At 36.4% G+C, this 20,386-nt stretch overlaps 1 protein-coding gene across 2 annotated transcripts in view; it reads left to right on the top strand.

Moving 5' to 3' along the window:
* Positions 1-20,386, top strand: part of EXT2 (exostosin glycosyltransferase 2) — a 72,290-nt gene that overhangs the window by 17,280 nt on the left and 34,624 nt on the right. For both annotated transcript variants that reach the window (XM_002199772.7, XM_030274129.4), the window contains one exon: positions 16,181-16,312. In XM_002199772.7, coding sequence (XP_002199808.4) covers positions 16,181-16,312 — 132 coding nt within the window. The remainder of the gene's footprint in view (positions 1-16,180; positions 16,313-20,386) is intronic.

The following is a 20,386-nucleotide window of genomic DNA, read 5'->3' on the forward strand; positions in this document are numbered from 1 at the left end:
TTTTCTAGAGCTTCTTCTTGCATCTTATTGCTTTTATTGTGTGTTTTGATAGTGAAAGTAATAGGATGAAATCACAAGGTCTTTCATATTTGTGAAGTTGTTTCTCTTTGTGTATTGAGGATACTTAAACATGTTATCTATACATTTCATATCCTGTCAGCTTTATTTACAAGGCAAAATCCCCGTGTGTCTCTGCAATTCCCTTGCTGAAAGGTGTTCTGTGCTCTAGCCATCTAGAATGGTGAAAAGTACTTAATGACTGATACTGTGTGGACTACCAGTAACCTGACATGTGTGGTTGAGATCATCTTTTTCTAGGCAAATAGAACAAGTCTTTGCTCTGAGTTTCTCCTGGCTGATGCATGCATTTATCATACCTGTCAGATTTTTTGGGTGTGATAACCTTTGTGGGATTGGAGCCTTGCTGTCCAACTGCATTGGTTTCAGTGGTTGTCTTATGATATAATTCTTATCCTTATTTGGAAAACAAAAATAAACCAAAATTATAACAAATAATACTCTAATTGTTAGCTCGCCAGTTTTGTTTGTTGATTACTTTGTACTTTTTTGCAGTATTTTTGCTCAGTTTTTTATCAGACATTACATAATATAAACTGGGAAAGAGATTAATTGGTTTGAGCAGAGTTTGAGTGTGGGAAATCAAAATTAATTCTACTGTCCTACATCATACCTGATGATGTAGGTATGTGAGACCTACACATCTCTGTGTAGAGATGTGAGATCTGAGATCTCTCAAGATCAGCTGTATTAACTTATGCTTTTATTATTCAAACTTGCAGAACAATTTGCCCTCAACAATTCCCAGTCCAATTTCCTGTGTGTCCTCACAAAAGGGAATAGCTTCTCTGCTTGTCGCCTAGTCTACACAGTTTAAAAAATTTATACATATTTTCAATACTGCAGGTACAGCCTATATCCCTGAAAACCAGATGCTCACATATGATAGTACATAATAAATGTAATAATAATAGCTCTTACAAACTGCAATATTTTGACCATCAAAACCAGCCTCTGTTGATTGAGCTGCTAAAATTAATAGCAGTGTGGATGACACTTGCATATCTCTGGGATTGCTGTCTTGTCTTTTCTACAGTAATATTGTTATTCTCATTTTCTTTGAAGCTTCCTTGATCCATCCCCTCTCACAAATAGTTCCATATGGAGTCTGAAACATTGGCAGAAGTGCCCAGAAGCAAATTGATAAGCAGCTTAGCTGCACAGACCTGGTGCTGCATCCTGTGCTTTCATTTATCTGCACCTCCAACCAGCATCTAGGTAATAGCAAAGTTCTATAAGTGGAGGGGAAGAAGTAGATGTAATAGGCCTGTATGATAGAGAGTAAAATTTGAAATTTTGTCTTGTTCCTGCAGAGTGAAATAGATAAAGGAAAGAAAAATCAAAACAAAACTTTGCTGGTATTACCTTGTTTCATATCTTGTACAGTTTCCTTTGCAACAGGTGGTGGTTTGTTTGTTTTTTTTTTTTTTTTTGAAGGTTTTGCTCTGGAAGCCTCAGGTTAGTCTCTAGAAACATGTTTCAGCACTGTAGTTGATATACAAATATCTTTAACTAGCGTGAAAGTTATCCTCAGCTTATATCTGAGCCAGTGTGCTTTTTTCACCCTCTTTTTGTGAGGTGAATCTGTCTGTATGAATATATAGGCATCCTGTAAGCATTTTTCTTCACTTAATACCAACATACTTAGAAGTCTTTTAGCATAGATAGACTCATTAAGGCATAGAATCAGAATACAGAAGTACAATGTTGTGGGAATAGAAGACTTATTCTTCTGTTTATTTAGGTATTTTTTCTTCCTGAAGAGACTTTAGGTAAGGAGTTTATTTTCAAAAGGTGGCTTTGTGTGCCTGTTCCTTTTTGACTTTGTAACACTCCCTATCTCCCAGAAATAAAACTTTTGAATTCATATCTGTTCTGAAGACTGGATGACTTTGTGTACTCTGATGGCACAAGGATGATGAACTTGTATTCTTAAGTGTGGGAATTATTTTCATCCTGATTTTCTAGGGAAACGTGTATGATCAGGTACAATGGGTATGCTGATTTCTCTTCTGATTTCTGTTAGTGCCCAATTTCAACCAAACATACAGAGAAGTAGAGAGGTTGGAGATAAGAAATTCCCTGAAGCTGGGTACCTGTATAGGAGTTAAGTACCCCAGAACAACATGGCTTTTTAAGAGAAACTTTGCAGCTTGAACTAACAGTTATAGAAAACCACTTGCATTTATCCATTATGAATTATCTGCTTTGGGAAAGGTCTTATTTGGAACTGGCACACCTTAGACAACAGAAATTCAGGTACAAAATGGCCAAATGATAAAGTGATAAAATAAATTCAGTATACAAAGGGGTATATATGTGCTTTAAAACAGCCTTCTCATAGGCAGTTTTGGCCTCTCAACTAGCTGCAATCACTTGGAAAAGAATTCTTAAGAGCTGTAATAAATAGTTCAGTGAAAATATAAATTCCATGGTCAGTTATGTTAAAAAAAATACAAATAATTTTTAGAAAAGAGATAGCGAACAAGATGGAAAATACTGTGCCACAATATAAATCTCTTGTATGTCTGCACTGTGTAGTTATGGTACTTCTATCTTGAAAATAATGTAATAAACAAAGGTGATCAAAAGTTTCAAGAGAAGACTGATGAAATAGTGTAACACTCTTCATCTTGAAAATGAATGATTGGTGATGATGAAGCAGGAATATAATACTGAACTAAAAATAAGGTAATAAAAAAGTGGATGTGACTGTACATTGTTGGATACAATTTCATTTGATGTCTTAGTACTTTTATTATTTGGAATCCAGTCTAAAAAAAAAAAATGATATCACAGAACTAAGAGGTAGCCTGTGAGAATCACTGCTTCATAATTTTATGTGGGTGAAGGGGTTTTATTGACATAAAAGGCAGAATGAAGAAATCCAGAGAAGGAAAATCTGTCAGAGATGAATGTAAAGATATACCCTCTGGCTTAAAAGTTCCTGCACTGCAGACTTTGGGCAGCTGGAGGGTACTTTGAGGAAGTGCTGGCTTATGCCTGCTGTGTCTGTGGGAGGGGGGTTCCTAAGGTACCTGCTGTGGAGCACTGTCAGAGGGAGAATATGGGAAGAGGAGGCCATTTGGTCAGACCTGGCAGCTTCAGGACTCATGTTTACAAAAGACTTTAGTATTACATTGCCTTGTGTAATAGCGTTGTCAGAGAATCGCTGGTTTTTAAAATGCATCTTCACTTCACTGGCTGCGAAACATTTCAGTGGGAGACTATTGAAAGTGATGTGTAGTTTCCTTCTTCAGATGAAAATTTAATTCACTTTCCTGAAGCCCCACAAGGTACCCTCTCAAATAGTGGTCATGTACCATTTTTACTTTTCTCTAATGAAAGTTTTAGATAATCACAACCTCTTGCATTTTTTAGCCTTTAATAGTGGACATTTAAAGGCTAAAATAGGATGTAAATTCAGTGTAAAAAATTGTGGCTAGAAAACATGTAGTTTGCAGTGTTTGTTCCCACAGTTGGAATACCTGGACAAGCTGTTGTGTTTTTTCTTGGGCACATCCCATGTGCCTCAGCCCTGAACTGAAGAGAAGTTCAGACTCCAGGTCAAACAGAGCTGAAGACACAAGCATAAATCAATGACTTGTTTTAGTGCCACGTTAAAACAACATGAGTGGCTGGCTTATCTGACCCTCCTCCCTTTCGTTTAATGTGCTTCTTTGGCTCTTCTTTAAAGAGGGCTCTGTAGAGTAATTTCAACTCTTATCAGCTTGCTGACAGCTATATGAGCCTTTCTGCTGGCTCCAGGCAATCACTGCCAGCGTGTGAAACATCCCATTCTTGCAGTGAAATGGTCTTGGATAGAGTTAAAGCAAATGGGTGGTGGAGTTTTCCTGTGGGTGGTGCAGCTTACATGAAAGAGATGGGATTTAGTTCTTGTTAACCAATTAAACAGAAATTCATTTCAATATATGGACACTAGATGCTCTTTGAGCATGCTTAGGCTTTTACAAGTCCTTTTAATGAGAATATTAAATGTACAGCTGCAGTTCTTTCCCTGACAGGGGACAGCTTCTGTCTCTGGGTTCTGTAGAATCATCATTATCAAACTGAAGAAAACTTTCATCTGTCTGCCATTTGTAGCGTTTTAAGGAGTGTGACTGCAGAGCCTAACCCTGCTTTAATCCTCCCAGAGTGCTTCAGTGAAGCTCTGGGTCCCCCATAAATGTCAGGCCTGGACAATTTGCCATCTTATCAGATGCAGTGAAGTTAGTTCCAGCCCTCTCACCCCTCCCCCAGAGGAAAGATTTGTTGCTGCAAACAGCAAAGGAAAGAAAAAAACTTTTTCCTGGCTTACTGCCAGGATCACCATGGGAGTTGTAGAATCCTTGGCATTTATATATGAGACTTTCATTGCTCCCCTCTCCCTTCAGTTGTTGCAGAGAGTATTCTTATCCTAGATTTTTTTTCTTCTTGCCTGTCCTGCCTTGTTGTTTTTCAGAATGAAGAAAACTGTCTTCGTGGCATCTCTGAGAGCTCTGAAATTTGAGACCAATCAGCACCTCTATGTACAATTTTTATAGGATACATTTGGGCTGCTTTTGTATCTTCATTGGTAGCTTCTAAACAGCAAAAGGTTAAACTTAACTGTAAGAGGAAAATTACACTATTCTAAGACAATTTCATTTTGGTTTTCAGATTAGTTTTTAAGACTGTGTTTTAAGAGTCTGTATCATGTTGCACAGTGGATTTTTGGATACCCTTTGCAGATTACTATACACAACTTGAGTAGACAACAGATAAACCAGATGATCCAGAAATTGGAAAGGCATGTAATTTTAGAAAAAATATTTGAAAATATTCTATCATGTACATGAAGCAGTTAGCTGCAGACAAATGGATGATTAAGCATATCTCCTATTGTTGCACTCTTTGTTACTTGGTGCTTTCCCTCTGCTGCTGTATAGCTGCTTGCTTTGTTTACCCCCTTTCATTACTGAAAGTATTACAACTTTAGCATTTATCTATATAGCATAACTACACTGCATTGCTGTAGAAATTTGCATGTGAGTATATAAAATAGAGTAGTAAATACACTTTAGTCTTGTATCCATTTTACTGATGAATAAATAGATATGTAATGACTAGTACCAGGTCAAATCATAATATTAAGAATGGAATTTAGAAATCTAGATCCTGTTTTAATGACTGTATCAAATGTATCTTACAATACAGTAGGAACATCTGGCTTTTAAATTAGAAAGGTCTTACATTTTCTATAGAAACAATTTGCTGCCAGATAATCTTCATCCAGCTTTTCCTTTAATCTTTGTCTCTAAATTATGCAGATCTATTGGATAGTTTCTTAGATGCCTAGAGGTAGGAAAATTATGCATCTGTTTGCAAACTGAATAGTGGGCTGGTTTAGGAATATGCTGTAGTGTCCCTTGGCTTTCAAATGCTGTAATTTGTATCTGGGGTTTGGTTTCTTCCTTTTCCCTTTTTTTTTTTTTTTTAATTAGCTAAAATTTTGAATGCTCTTTAGAAATTAAAATGGCACCTGGCATTTGTTGTCTTTGAATCCTGGTGACTCAATTCTGTAGAGATGCTATGGGCAAAAGGATAGTAGAGGGTGTGCATATTCCAGGATGGTGGATGGTAATGTTGGAGTAGGGAATCATGGATAGAAGTTTGACTTCATACAGTAAAGAATAGCATGCTATTCCAGATGTTTACCAAGAAAAAATAAATAACTCTTGTTGATGTCTTTCAATGATTTTTTTCATGTAAATTTATTTTGAATCCTGTTTCACTGTGGTGTGACTACCACATGGTATTATCACAACCTGCAGTTAATATTCACCTTCCCCATTTCAGCAGACAGCCATGTGCAGTTTGAGCCATGAAGGATGAGGTATTTTTATATAGCTCAAACTAGGATCAGTTAATTTTAAGATGTGGAGGAAGAAAGCAGCACCATGTCCTAAATGGCATTTTTCCAGTAGATATGGCAAAAAACCTCATGACTGCCAGTCCTTCAGCTTTTATCCTCAGAGAAGTCAATAAGATGTATTTGTATTCAAGCAATGCTGGCAGTAATGTCTGCGGTTAAAGTTGTCCAGTGTCGAGAACTGCGTGTATGGGGTATGTGTATAATATTTGTGCTTATATAAAACAGAGCTGTATAGCTTACAGGAAGCTGAGCAAAACATGCCTTCATCAAAAGGGCAAGTTCTTCCTGGTATAGAGCTTAAGCTCTGAAATTGAGGTATGTGCTGATTTTTGACAGCTATAATATGGTGGTAACCTTACCTAGATTTTTTTTTTTTTTGTCCTTCAAAAAGCTGTCCTTTCATGTGTGTGATTGGCACTGGGCTTGCTTTGTGTTTAGCTTCTCTAATCAAGGGAATTTAAGCTTCTATTCTCCCAGCATTAGTACAGCAGTCATGGGAAATCTCAAACAAGCCAGATCTTATTGCGGCAGTTGACACAAATAAAAGCAGTTGTGCTTTTATTTATTTATTTTTGATGCTGGATGCTGATTAAAAGTTTCCAAGCATCCTTTAGCTATGTTATAAAGCCAACCAGCAGAGAGCAGGGCAGCTGCCGAGGAAGGGAGATGCCGGTGGACACAGGACAAGATCACAGTGGGAAGCATCAGTGTGTGTAACTCAGAAAGCTGGGAAAGGTGTAAACAGATCCCCAATTTATCTATAGGGTGGGCTCTCCAAACACTGTTTTATTGGCCAGTGGCTCCTGCTTTACTAACCTCTAACCTCAGCAGTACTCAGAGGTGCTGCCCACCAGCCAGCCTTGTCTTTGAACCTCCCTTGGCTCCTGCCACCTCAAAGACTTGCAGTCAGATTCCTGTGTTTTGCTTGGGACCTCACCTCTCAGCAGGATGCCTGCAGCAGGGAAAACTGATCCACCCTGAGAACATAGACATATTTGAAGGCAATACCCCTAGGACTAGAAACCTATTGCTTTCAGTTTCAGGAGCTGTCCATCACTTGTCAAGAAATGTGGATAAAACATCTTCCCACCCCCCAACTTCTGGGCATGCAGTAGTTGAATGTTCCCTGCAATTACATACATATATATTTGTTTTCTGTTATTTTCCTGACTGCTGTTGAATCAGTGATAGCACAATTTTAGCTCACTGTAGGTCTGGTTTTATGTTGACTGTGTTGAGAACAAACATCATAATAAGGATGATAAAGGTTCAAGTATTTTTGACTACTCCCCAGGTTAGGTGTGCCTGCCACTTCCTTTACAGTAATGGCCTAGTGAAATTGGAGTAATTCCAGAGCCATGCAAACTCCTGGAAACTGGAGGGAAGAGAGTGGGCTATTTTTTGTGTCTTTACATCCTTATTGATGACTATGTGGATATAATGGCTTATCTGGAAGCTAGAGTAGTACCTATTTCTCTTTTTCAGCTGTGTTATTTCTATGGTGTCAACATATGCCATTTGCTTCTAAATAGGAAGACAAACTGAAAGCTCTTTGGGAACAAAGGGAATTCAGAAAATGGTAGTCATTTTTTTATATCACATGTTTTTAAAGCCGTTTTTTGTCACTGCTGCATGAAATTTGGGTTTTGTTTGGTTGTGGGGTTTTTTTTGAGTTTTGTTGTTTTTTCTTCTCATCCTGCTGGTTTCTTTGATGGCTCTGTCTCCATACTTTGTAACAGTATTCCCAGCCACAGCTGAGAATGGGGTGGGTTCCTTGCTGCTCGTAGTGCTGGTATCTGTTTGTTGGCTCCATAACTGAAAAATATTTTGACCATGGATTTGTAGGGTGCCAGGACAGTAAGTCAGGTTTCCTGGCTGGTGCAGTGTTGCCTTCTGCAACAGAGTTGCTAAGTTGACATACTCATTAATCAAAGAAGCAAGTTTGAGGTGCAGAAATATTTGGAGGGAGGGGAGAACACCAGTGCTAAGTGATATTTTTATCCATTCAAGTCTTGTGTTCTTGCTATTTTTAGAATTAAGTTGCTATTACTAGGACAAGGAAAAGCGGAAATCTGTATTTTAAGGGTAAAGATAATGCAGTATTTCAAAATTATATAAAAAGTTGCCATTTAATGAGAGAATGAAAACTCTTTTATTGACAATACCCTCTTTTGTGTCATGTATTTAAGCAGAAGGCGGCTCTTCATGAGAAGATTAAAACTTTAGAAACACTAAATCAAGAAAACCTCCAAAACCTACCACCCCTAAAACAAATCAATAAACCACAAAGTCATGTGAAAGTGTGGAAGCAAGAGTGAAAATGTTAACTTTAACCAATAAGCTTCTAAGAACCATTCTCATATATGCAAAGTATGTGTTGTATGTATGGATTACTACAATTGATGTGATTCTTTTCAAAGCACCAAAGAGGAGAATCTGAGGAAGGCTGCAGTGCAAGAAGCTTAGTTTTAATATCTGAGCTTGCACTAATGTTTTCTTTTAACTCTTCTAAGAGTCAGCAAGTAGTCTCCAGCAATAGAACTGAGAGTGAGTAGAAGTGAGTTATTCCCACGTGGCTGGTATCTGAAGGGTAAGATTAGCATTTTGAACTCTGACCTCTGTGCCCTTATGAATTGGCAGCTTCAAAACGAAAATGGAAAAAAAGAAATGTGGATAATGGAAAAATTCAGTTTTCACTCTGTTGTATCTGAAAGAGGCAAATTTCATAGCTTGTTTCATAGCTGAAATTACTGCAGCAGAGAATATTGAGCTAAAGAATTAAATCCACTTACTGCTTCACTTTTGAAGACATTGTTTTTGAAGCTGAGTTGCAATAAAAAACAACACCGTGAAATGTCTGTCTAGAATCTGTCTTAAAACATTTGACTATAATTATACAAATTATTGTTTTGTTTGCTCATACTGCTTAAGTATCTCGTAATTAAGGAATATTCCTCTATAGGCCACTCATATAATTTGTATAAGTTAAATAGATGAACTGAGTACTCTCAGGGCTTTACTTGAGAACTGTGCATAACTCAGTAACATGGAATGAAAGTTCAGAAATAATATTAAAATAATGATGTCAGATTACATTAGGAGCAAACCTTAGTTAACTGGAAACAACAGTGTGTGCCCTGCATTGTTCTACTGTTCCTTTGCAGAGGAACTTCTGGTTTCAGATTCAGATAACCCTGATGCTGAATTCTGGATTCGTCTTTATCTGAAGTGATTATGGGCCAAAACTTCAATTCCTTGCTTATCTCCATTTTTAAGCTTTAGAGGTGGCATGCTGTTACTCTAAGCACTCTTTATATACTGTCTGCACTACTTTTCTTGAATAGGTCTGCAGTGAGAAACAGATGCAACACTGCCAGTTTAGGTTGAATTTGGACGATGCTTTTAATCTTATATTCTATAAAAACATGAAAATCAGAAAACTTTTCACTTTTAGTCAAGTTAGCATGATTTTACCAGTATTTAATTGATTTAATGGACTAGCTTTTAAAATTTCTACATAGTCCATGTATGGGGACAAGAAACTAATTTTTACTTTCAGACTGCAATTTCTAAAGAATTTACCTCATGTTTAAGGTAATTGTACTGGCACCCCAAAAGAGAACATTTCAGAGCACAACTCTCTTACTGATATTTATAGGCTGAAACACAAGTTGTTTTTGAAAAATGTAACCTAGATTTGTGTAGCATAGATTTGCATTTCAAATCTTCATGCCTCTCTGGGAAAGATGAGACTGCTTCAGGTCACTATTGAAAACAGAGCTTTAAGGGGAAGAAGGACCATGACCTACAGCTAGTCACTTATTTTATTCTCTCATGATCCATTACTAAGAATGGATTTATTGGAAATTATTTTAATAACTAGATTTCTAAATTTCTGTCTGAATAGCTCTATTTTTCCTGCACTGATTACAGAGAGAATGAGCCAGCCAGCCTTAGGTGTGTTGAATGTGATTGAGTGGTCCACCAAGGGTCCTTAACCAATCAAGCATTTTGGTTTTTAATCTCAAAATGTTACCATTTTCTAGAAACATCTTAATACTGTTTAATTCTTAATCGTATAAAGTCTTCTGAGTCTTTTTTGTAAGTCTGTATAAAAAACCGAAACATATCACTGATACCAGCTGATACAAGCTAGTATCATCTTTGCTGGAGAACTGCATACTAAAAGTAGTATGTATGATCAGCAAGGAAACTGTTGGAACAGGGAACCAGATGTAGGAACAATAAAACTGTACTGAAAGAGGGTGCAGATTACAATTCATAAGCAGAAAAATGTGGGAACTTGGGGCTATAAGTTCCTCAGTCTAAACCCAAAATTTATCTTGGGAAACTTTTTCTAAAATGCATATTGCTCCAAGAGAGTAACTTACCTTCTCTTCAGTTGCCTTTTGCAGGGGAGGTCAGTAGGGCTGTTGAAAGCTCAGGTTTGCTATCTGTCTGTTATAGAACATCAGCTATATTCATATGCATCTTGAATATAGGGCAAACATACAAAAATTCAATTTATCTTGAATCTCAGTAGCCCATTTATTCCTACTGCCCAATGGAAATAGTTTGGAGGGAGGGGAGGTTGCCTGGGACCAATCTGAGTAGTTTACTCACTGGGAAATAACGTGCTATGTCTCAGTAACTTAGAAAATGTTTGATTATATTATAATAAGACATAAAACTTTAGCAGGCCTTCGTGGATGCACTTCCATGTCCAGAGCTGTCAGATGCACAGCTGAGCTGTAGATATTTACTGTAATACCTTTTGTATCCCTGTTGAAGGTATACATTTTAGCAAGGGTTACTGCAGTCAATTATTTCAGTTACTTAGCTAAATATTTTATTAGTTTTAAGTTTCTATTTACAAATAAAAAGAGAAGATAAAGTTATTGGGGTTTTTTGCTATTCTTCTATCCATCCCAAAATTTGTAAGGTTTAGAATGGTTAAGCGTCACAACATCTCTGAGGTCAGTATTACACACGCTGCTGAGAGGCTGAAGTAGAAGCAAGAATGCCAATAAATAATAAATGCCAAACTTTTATCTGTACATAAGTAACAGAACCAAGATTAAAAGTAAGATCACCAAGTTTCCAGGCCAGTGCTGTTGCAGCAGGTAGGGCACACTTTTTTGCTTGGATAGACTTCTCTAATCCAGCTGGGAGTAAAAGCTAGGAACACCAAGAGTCATTAAGAAGGGAAAGCATTTAAGTAGAGTCGCCATAGGTGGTGTGAAAATGGTTGTGTTTCAAGGTCTTGTAAACCCTTTCACGGCATTTTGGAAACACTCAACTGCTGCAGTGGGGCAGAATCTCACAGCATCATGGCGCCTGACCTACAAGTTGAGAAGAGTGGTGGTTTATGGGCAGTTAAATTTTACTACTCTTTTGCGAATTTTTTTTCCCTTCTTGCTACTTTCACGGACTCGCACCAAATCATGGGCTGTGAAAAGACAGAAGTCTAGAAAGGTTCTTTTTGTGGACTGTTTTCCTCTTGGTCTAAATGTTACAGAATGTATTCCTTTCCTTACCTTATGCCCAGTTTTTTGTTTTTTTATTTTCACAAACCAATAGAAAGATTTATATTGATCTGTCTTGCACTCCACACCAGGGCACCATTAATGGCATTAGCACTAGAACTTATAAACATTATATGAATGGACTCTGTAACCTGATGCTATGTTGGCTTGTAAAGAGCTTATAAAGAGATGCTAGGCCCCCAAGTGTGTTTATGTCTAAGGAAAATAACACCATACCTAAATAAATGTTACTTTCTATGGTACGCTGCCCTGTTGTTGCGTGCTGCTGCCTGTTGTCTGGTATGAGAATAAGTGCAAATTCTCCCTTCCCAAGCTCTTGCCTGTGCTGGTATGTACTGAATGAATCTTGTCAGTTTAGTTTCTTTGTAGTCTGATTGAACTAAATCCTGGAACTGAAAACAAGTGGAATTGAACTTTTGGGTTGGATGCTTTCTTACTTGGTTTAAGGAACATCTGTCTTGCAGATATTGCTAGTCTTCTCAAGATGTGCATCTGTATTTGTAGAGATAAATTGATAACACTACATTATGTTAAGAAATTTTGGCCTTCACAGGAAGTGATGGGTTTTCATGGCTAATCTATGAGGATGCAGCAGTTGGAAGTGGGGCAGGAGGAAGGAAGAAAGGAAGGGCATCAACAACAACTTAGAACTACTTACTGGCATGCCCATGTTTGTAAATTTAGTCTGCAGCGCTCACTGCTTGGGGGGAGGAGAGAATTTGGTCTCCAATTCCTTCAGTCTTTAGCTTTTATAATTAACTTGTTATGGCTTTGTTAGATTTACTGCTGAAACTGAATTCAGATGAACTAATTTCATGGGCAAGCTATTGTATAACGAGAACTTCCAGTCACTTCCAACCCATTGGGCAACCCAATAATATAATGTATTTCTCACTGTCAGTCAAGTCATACAGTATGCTAGATTTGACTCTTCAAAGCATTGGTAAAACTGTTTTCAAAAGTAATGCTTTTCTGTCTTTTATTTTGGATCTATCCTAGATTTTCTATTTATCCAGAAATTTAGAAAGAGAAGATAAATTGTATTTCTTCTTTCTGTTTTCAATTCCTTGTAAGCCATTCAGGTCATTGATTTGTGTTGTCTTGGCAAACAAAGTACAAAGTAGATTTTTGATCTCTGTTAACCACCTAGGTTGCCCATGGCCTAAGCAATATTTAGGTGTATACAAAGCTAGCTTTCTGTACAAGTCTGTGGTCTACATGGAGTGTTTCCCTAGAAGAATCTGGAAACCTCATCAAGCAGGCTTCTAGAGTACTAGAAGCTAATTTCAGTTCAGGTTGAAAGGAGGAGTCTGAATTTATCATAGTTGTAGACTGTGTATAATCAATTCTATGTGAAAGCCAAGGTCTGGAATTACAGATTGTTTATTTCAAGCTCTGAAAGATGTTCAGGTAGCTCTAATTAGTGCATTACAATTACCACACCTTAAAAACATTCCTTAGTGTATTAGTTACTCTTGAGTTTCCTGGATTCATAGATACAGAAAAGAGGAGCAGAGAGCTCAGTAAAGCTATGTAAGAATAATAAGAAAGTTGGCATAGGAGTCTGGGACAGAAACCTTTTTCTTTTGTTGTTGTTACTCTCTCCTGCATCACAAATGTGTTCATGGGATTTCTACTTCCCCTATTTGTTAGATTCCAACATAAGCTTTTCAACCTTACCAAGTAGAGTAGAAAAGAGATTTCAAATGGAATCAACATGCGTCTTCCCAATAGAAAACTTTCCCAAAATATTTAGTAACTCAGCATGCAGAGCAGCAGACACTAGCAAGCCATGTTAATCGATTCTGCTTTATAAAAGCAAACAAGGTGGTGAGGAAGTAATGAGACCCTGAAACATCTGTTTGGGGACTTCAAATCCCCTTAGAAGGTTTTGAGTTCTGCCTTAAAGAAACACAACTCAAAATATATTACAACCAACTGTGGGAACATTTTATGGCTCTCTACAAAAAATTAATTACATAAATATTAGTCTATAAAACATAAATTCCCTCTGCCCTCTTCTCCAGAATTCTTTCTGGTATAAAGGTGTAATCTTCCCTGACATTACAAGTGTTCTTTAAACAAAGAGAAGCTAGATCAGATCCATCCTAGTTTTGCTGAAGGAAGAAAACCATCTTTGATTTTTATGAAGCAAGATAATAATAGATATTACAGTATTAATAAACAATCTTAGAACATTATAGGAATGCTGTCATTTAATAACAATGGAATACATAATCCTGTATTACATACCGTTAATAGTTACTTAATTGCTTATAAAGTTGTATGTTAAAAGCATACATAAAACTACATAAAGTAGCTCCTCCTTCCTACTTAGTGCTGCTTACAGCAATTGTTCTAAACTGTTGTCTATCATGAAAATAAATTTAGGAATAGTTTTTATTTAGCATACTTTAACAGAGAAGTTAGCTGTTGTAGTCCATTTTAGTTCTTAATCTGCTTCTGGTTTTCTTTTTAGATATAGTTTGCTGTTTTGAGAATATATTTTTCTTAAGGGATAGTACATGGGGGAAGAAATACTAATGCTTTTCTTTAGCATGTAGTGTTTGCTTTATTGTCTTTTTTACCTATTCTTATCTGTTTATCTAATCCTTCTGCTTTTACACTTGAATGTGGTAGTAATTTTGTTCCGTGTTCTTGGTAATCTGCCTGTTGTCCAGCTGTTAAGTCCTATCAGGAAGAGAAATAAGGAGAGAGAAGTGATTCTATTCTAAACTAAAGTGGCTGTGCACTCTCTGGATGACAAGCTCCAGAGTAGTGTCATTTTGGACATACCCATCACTTTCTGCAGTAAAATTTTGAAATAGCCTGAGAAATAGTCAGAGTTACAGCTGTTTGCACAGTAAATGTAGCGCTTCAGAGAGAAATAATCTCTTTCCTAGTTTGCTTTTTAAATTGTAACATGGATTTTTTTTTCAACTTAAATAGTTGCAGAAATATTCTACAGAATCTGTTTTACAGATTTTTTTTTTTTTTTTTTACTCGCAGAGTAGAGTTTTTGGGCTGGTGGTTCAGCAACTAGTCTGTAGTTCTAAACCCCATAGCTTACTCTCGGAGTAAAGTACATGGTAGCATAAACATGAATATGTGCAAGTTTGTGCTTATAATATTTCCTCTATACTGTTTAGTCTAGGAGTATCCAAAAGGAAGTGTAAATGCAGGAATCATGTGTGTCTTCTGTTAAAAAGTACTGACCTGCAGAATGAGATCTGTTGACATTTGTTAAAAACAGATAAACAAGAATTATTTTTGTTTCATCCTGAGATCTGTACCTCCAGAAACTTGGTATTCCTTCAGTAATTAAATAAGGTAAATAATACAGTAGCTAAAAAAGATAAATAATATTATTTAATATTTTCATAGCATGTTATTAAAACTGTGTGTAGAGCCTTTTTGCTATTTAAGAAATCTGTAGCAAGAGTAAAATAGCACTTGCCCAAATTTGAGTATTGTCTTCAGCTGTGTCCTGACTCTGAAAACTTCTAAAGGTCCCAGTGAATGAAAAAATGCATTTGTTTTAATTGCTCTACCTTCTAGATGCAAACACATGATATAAGATTTAATTACTCTTATAGCTGATAATTAAACATAGGGAGATTGCAAATGAAATTAATTTCTGGAGAGTACAATATGCTGCAGTTTACTGAAGCAAAGTAAGGTTGAAAAAAGTCATATCTTTTGGGCCAGAACTACTGAACTGTGTAGTTAGGTTAAGCATGTTTCCTTCTGGGTTGGATGGGGACCTACGGGATTATTTGATAGTTTTAGGGATTGAAAAAGTATGTTTATATCTCTTAACAGAGAGTCAGATAAGTCAGCATTTTCATTTCCAAACCCCTGCTTTTCTTCTATAATTTCTGTCTGACACAAAAACTGGGACAAGATGAAAACTATGGGACCTTAGTTTTGGAGCAACTCATCTGTGAAATTCAGAGCACCTGTGTATAACAACCTTATACTTCATTTCAGCAGTTCTACACTGTGCTAGAAATTAGCCTGCATTAATGATTGTAATAAATTGGCGTGTACCTGTATTTTTATGTGAAAATCATAATAATTTAATTGTATAAATAATATTAGGTTTCTTGGAACACTTGGGAAGCTATTAGTCTAATAGGGTTTGTGAATACTGAAATCCTCTGTCAAGATCAAGTGTCTCTAATATTGATGTTAAAAAGTGACTTCTAAGTTCTGCCTTTCAGGCAGAATGCTTTTATTTGACTATTTAACTTCACTGTGGATTCCTTTGCCTTAGAAAAAATGGAGTATAACAGTAATTTATTTTTTTCAATGGTCAATCTGCTTCTGACATTTTTCAGGATGAAAACATATGATCTAAGTGTGAAAATACCTGATTCCTTCAAATATTTTTGTTCTGTTTAACCACTTGCAGAATAATGCTGCTGCTTCTTTTTATTGGCTGTGAGTCCTTTTAAGGGGTGGAGTTGAGTTTGAAGCCTTCAGGCATTATGGAAATACTCTATCTACAATAAACATGCCTCCTAATTTAATTTCCACCTGATATGTAGACTGCATGGAACAGATTGTGCATGGCAAGCCAAAATTGGCTATTAAGCACTGGATCTGTGCAATGTGAAAGTGAATTTTATTCTCTTTACAGGCAAGGTGGTTCTGGGAAGCATATTTTCGATCAATGAAAGCAATTGCTCTCGCTACTCTTCAGATTATCAATGATAGAATTTACCCATATGCTGCCATTTCTTATGAAGAATGGAATGATCCCCCAGCTGTGGTAAGTAAATTCGTTTGATTTAATCATAAAACAAATTGTGGTTTTGTTTTTTTTTCTTTTCCTCATATAAGAGGTATGTGCTATGAAATTTGGTAATAATTCCGTGTCTGAGTTTGTGTGTGTATGCGTTGTGCTGGTAACTTGCACAGATGAAGCTAATATATTTTATGACAGCTGGCAAAATAACTAGCAGTTTGTTTTATGTCCTGGCACTAAGATGAGAACTTTTAACTTTTGCTATTGCACACATTAAATTGCTTCCTTGTTTATATATTTATTTATTTTTCCTTGATGCGCGCACACACACGCACACACTTTATTTCTATTTTATTCAGGGAGAGTTTGGGGCACTGTATATATTTGGACACAGTCTATATGGTGCAGAGAAAATAATGGAAATACTGAAGATCTCAAAAAATCTTCAAGGATCTTTCTTTTAATTCTGTTGAAATAGCTAATTATTCTTATACTACAATTTTCTCTGTGTTATTACTTAACAGTTTCTCTTATACAGGAACCGATGATCAAAGTTTTACTGAATTTTTTTTTTTTTGCATGTTCTTGGTTTAATTTAAAGTTTCACTGGTTGAACTCACTTCTGTTAAGAAAAAACAGTGCAGTATTAATTAACCTCCTGCACCAAGCAGCTGGTTCTGATTTTTTTACTATATAAAAGCCTGTAGATGATTTTCACTCATAATCAGTTAATTTTCTCTGTGTCAAAATATAAAAAATAGTTTTGTTTTACTAATAAAACCAAACTTGTTAACTGTCTTGCTTTATGATAGTTTAGAGAAAGAAAGCTGGGTAGGAGTAGAGTGTGTTTTACTTTAAACTCTTCAGACCCATATAGTGTGAACAATTGGTGATAAAGAGTTAGAAGCTCATTGCTGTGCTTCAGAAGCTGTGTTTCCATTGCCAAGCCAAAGACATTAGTAATCTCCTCTTTTCATTTCTTGGAGAGGAAATGTAGCTCTGGTCAGCATATGAGGAAGAAATGAATCTGCACAAGTGTGTATTCCACAAGAATGGTATCAGAATATCGTAACACCTTTACAATTATGGTAGCAGAACCAAGCACCTTTAAACACACTTAGTGAAATGAAGAAAATGCTTTAAGGATTACTCAGTCTTTAAAGGGAACCTAAAAATATCTTCTGTATTCTACCCTATACTTTTTTTTTTTTTAATAAATGCACTTATCAGAGTTTCAAAGTTGTCTGCTTTTTGGCCAGTAATAATCCATTTGAGCATGTGTCTCATCTGACTCCTTCCTAATATCCACTCATAGCACTCTTACAGTTTCTAGTCAGCCTGGATGAAACATTATAGTTGGCAGGACTTAAATATGTACGTTTGAGGCAGCAGAAAATGGCAGCTGTATCCTCTAACCTTGATAAGAAGGCAAAGTAACTAATGTCCTTTTTGTTTACAAGAAAATTGCTATATTCTTCTGTAAATAAACTCATGACTGAAGCTTTTAAAGAAATTCATTTCAGGTCAGTCTCAGGGCTGATATAGCTAATTGTTAAAATCAGCACCTGTGAGTTAACATTAATACCACAGTGAAAAGTGTAACTGTCATAAATTCTTATGTTACTGGCCAGAACTAACCTCCAGAACTTGCCATGTGTATTCTGCCTTCAAATTCAGCCAAGTGCAGCCAGTTTCTTTAGCTGTGCTTGTTGTTCCTGTGGTGATGGAAGAGTAGGGATTAAGTGCAATGCTCTCCTGAACACTTGTTCCTGTTATGTGGTTTCTGTAGGAACAGAAAGGTGCAGAAAGTATGTGTAGAAGCTGTAGGCACATTAACAAGAGGTGCAGAGGTGCAATCACTACTTTAAGCGATAAGCTTACTGAAATTAGCCAGAAATTTCTTTAATCAGTACAAGGCTGTTCATAGAGCTCAGATCCCTGTGCTCCGAACCGTGAGGTTTTGAAAATGAGAGCACAGATTTGCCTATGCAATATCTATACAGGACAATGCCAGCTTTAAGGGATTTGTGAATTTACTTGCTAGGACAAATTCACCTAATAGAAAGAAGAGCTTGCTGTGCAAAATCATTATGCACTGAAGGATACTTAGAAAAAACTCTTGGCCCTGTTTTCTTACCTGTCTGCCTCTTTGGTTTAAGGTGGGGGATTTTTTTGTGTGTGCTTATAGGGGTTAATTTTGCTTAGTAGGTCACTAGAATCCTGAGAAATAACTGAAAAAGTTTGCTAAAATGTCCTGGTTACTAATTGTTGTGCTGTTCAATTGTTACAACTGCTTCAGGTGTTAGACAAAGCATTATAACCATTATTTCTACTTTGACAATTAGAATGGCTTGTAACTCTCCAAGGTGTACATTATACTTTGAATTTTGTTGAAGTATTGTAGCTTCGTGTGTTTGCTTCCAGAATTAGATTCATACCCAAAGAAGCAGTTCTACACTCTTCTACAGTTGGGTCACAGTTTACTCTTTCATATGCAACCTTTTTTTTTTTTTTTTTTTGATATTTCTATTTCACTTGTGGTGAATTAGCCAAAATAATGTTTCTTATATAAAACTTAGCAGGCAAGAGAAAAAGGAAAGAGTGGGGGTGTGGACAGGGGAGGGACTGGGTGGCTTGAAGGCTGCTTTTCTTGGCATTAGTTTGACTTATATTGGCTCAAAATATTAGTAAGACTGTTGCCTGAGTATCTCCATCAGAGTGTCAATCCAGCAGTGGTACAGGAGAGTGTTTTTCCAGGAGGGAGTATACAGTAAGCAGAAGATAAATGCATAGACAGTTAATTCCATACTTAGTACATTGCACAGGGGAAGTGATCCAAGCAGTTTTATGGATTTTATGGGCTGACTGAAGACTGTTGGCCTTTCTCAAGCAAAAAAAAAAGTAATGCAGTGGATTATTTTTCTACTTATTCACTATCCTATTGAGGAAATGGAAGACTAGTAGCATATAATATGCTCATATGTTGTGGAATAATACTTTGAATAAAAATGTGTTATGACATATTTTATCCTTTTAATGAAGAGGAGCAAATTGTACTTTTGGGATCTGAAATTCTTGAGCCCTTTGTGTCTCAGATGGTCTTTGGATGCAGGCATGGAAGTTTAATGTCTTTTGTATTTTTTGGCCCAACCATTATCCATTAGGCAGAGGCAATCAGTTACATCCAAGTAAGCCAGAAAAAAAAGTGACTCTACAGTGTGCATTTTAATGGTTACCAGTTTGGGCTGGATTAGAAATAATGACTTGGGCTTGAGATGTGATCTGTTACCTTCAATTAAGTATTTTGTTATGCTCTAATAGAGGTAAATTACTTCCTCACTTGTGCTTTGTTGTCAATTACTAAAATTCTCCTCTTTGCCTTATACCTCACTAATATGTACGGGTTTCTGAAAAATGAGTAAGGCTTTTTTCGGAATTCTTCAGCTGCTTTGTTGAAATTCTTTCAAGCCTGTTTATAATGTAGACCTATGAAACATTAGATGGTTTTTTTGTCAGGGGCTGCTTTTGAGCTCTGACCTTGGATGATACAGACCAGAGCTTAATAATCACTTGAGAATATCAGTATGCGAACAATAAACATACCAGATTTCATTTCTTCCAGTGAGGCAGAAAACAGCACCATCATTTGGTGTAAGCTAAAATAGCCGAATTATCTTGGTGCCCAGAATGCCATTCATTTACCAAAGCTTAATTAGTCCTCAGTCTACAGATAATGCTACTGTTATAACTGTGCTTCCCTCCTAGTACCATTTGTCATCTCCAAAGCATTAAGCAAATATTGGCATACACTTTTTTATCTACCTGTAAATGAGAGCAAGCTAGCACTTTTCTGGGCAGTGCATATCTGGTGTTTTTTCCATTGAACAATATTAGATTTCTGTTTCTGCTGTATTTTCCAGCTACTTGTGTGATGGTTTCAATCAGCTAGATAAAATTTGTCTTTATTTCTTAGAAGATAGGTATTTTTTTAAATACTAAATAAATTTCAGTTTATTGATGGGTTTTTTTTGGTGTTAATATTATGGACTGGTTGAATATCCCACACGTATTCAGATTAAACATTGGTATTTTTATGTG

The sequence above is a fragment of the Taeniopygia guttata genome, chromosome 5 (assembly GCF_048771995.1).
Source record: "Taeniopygia guttata chromosome 5, bTaeGut7.mat, whole genome shotgun sequence".
NCBI lineage: Eukaryota > Metazoa > Chordata > Aves > Passeriformes > Estrildidae > Taeniopygia > Taeniopygia guttata.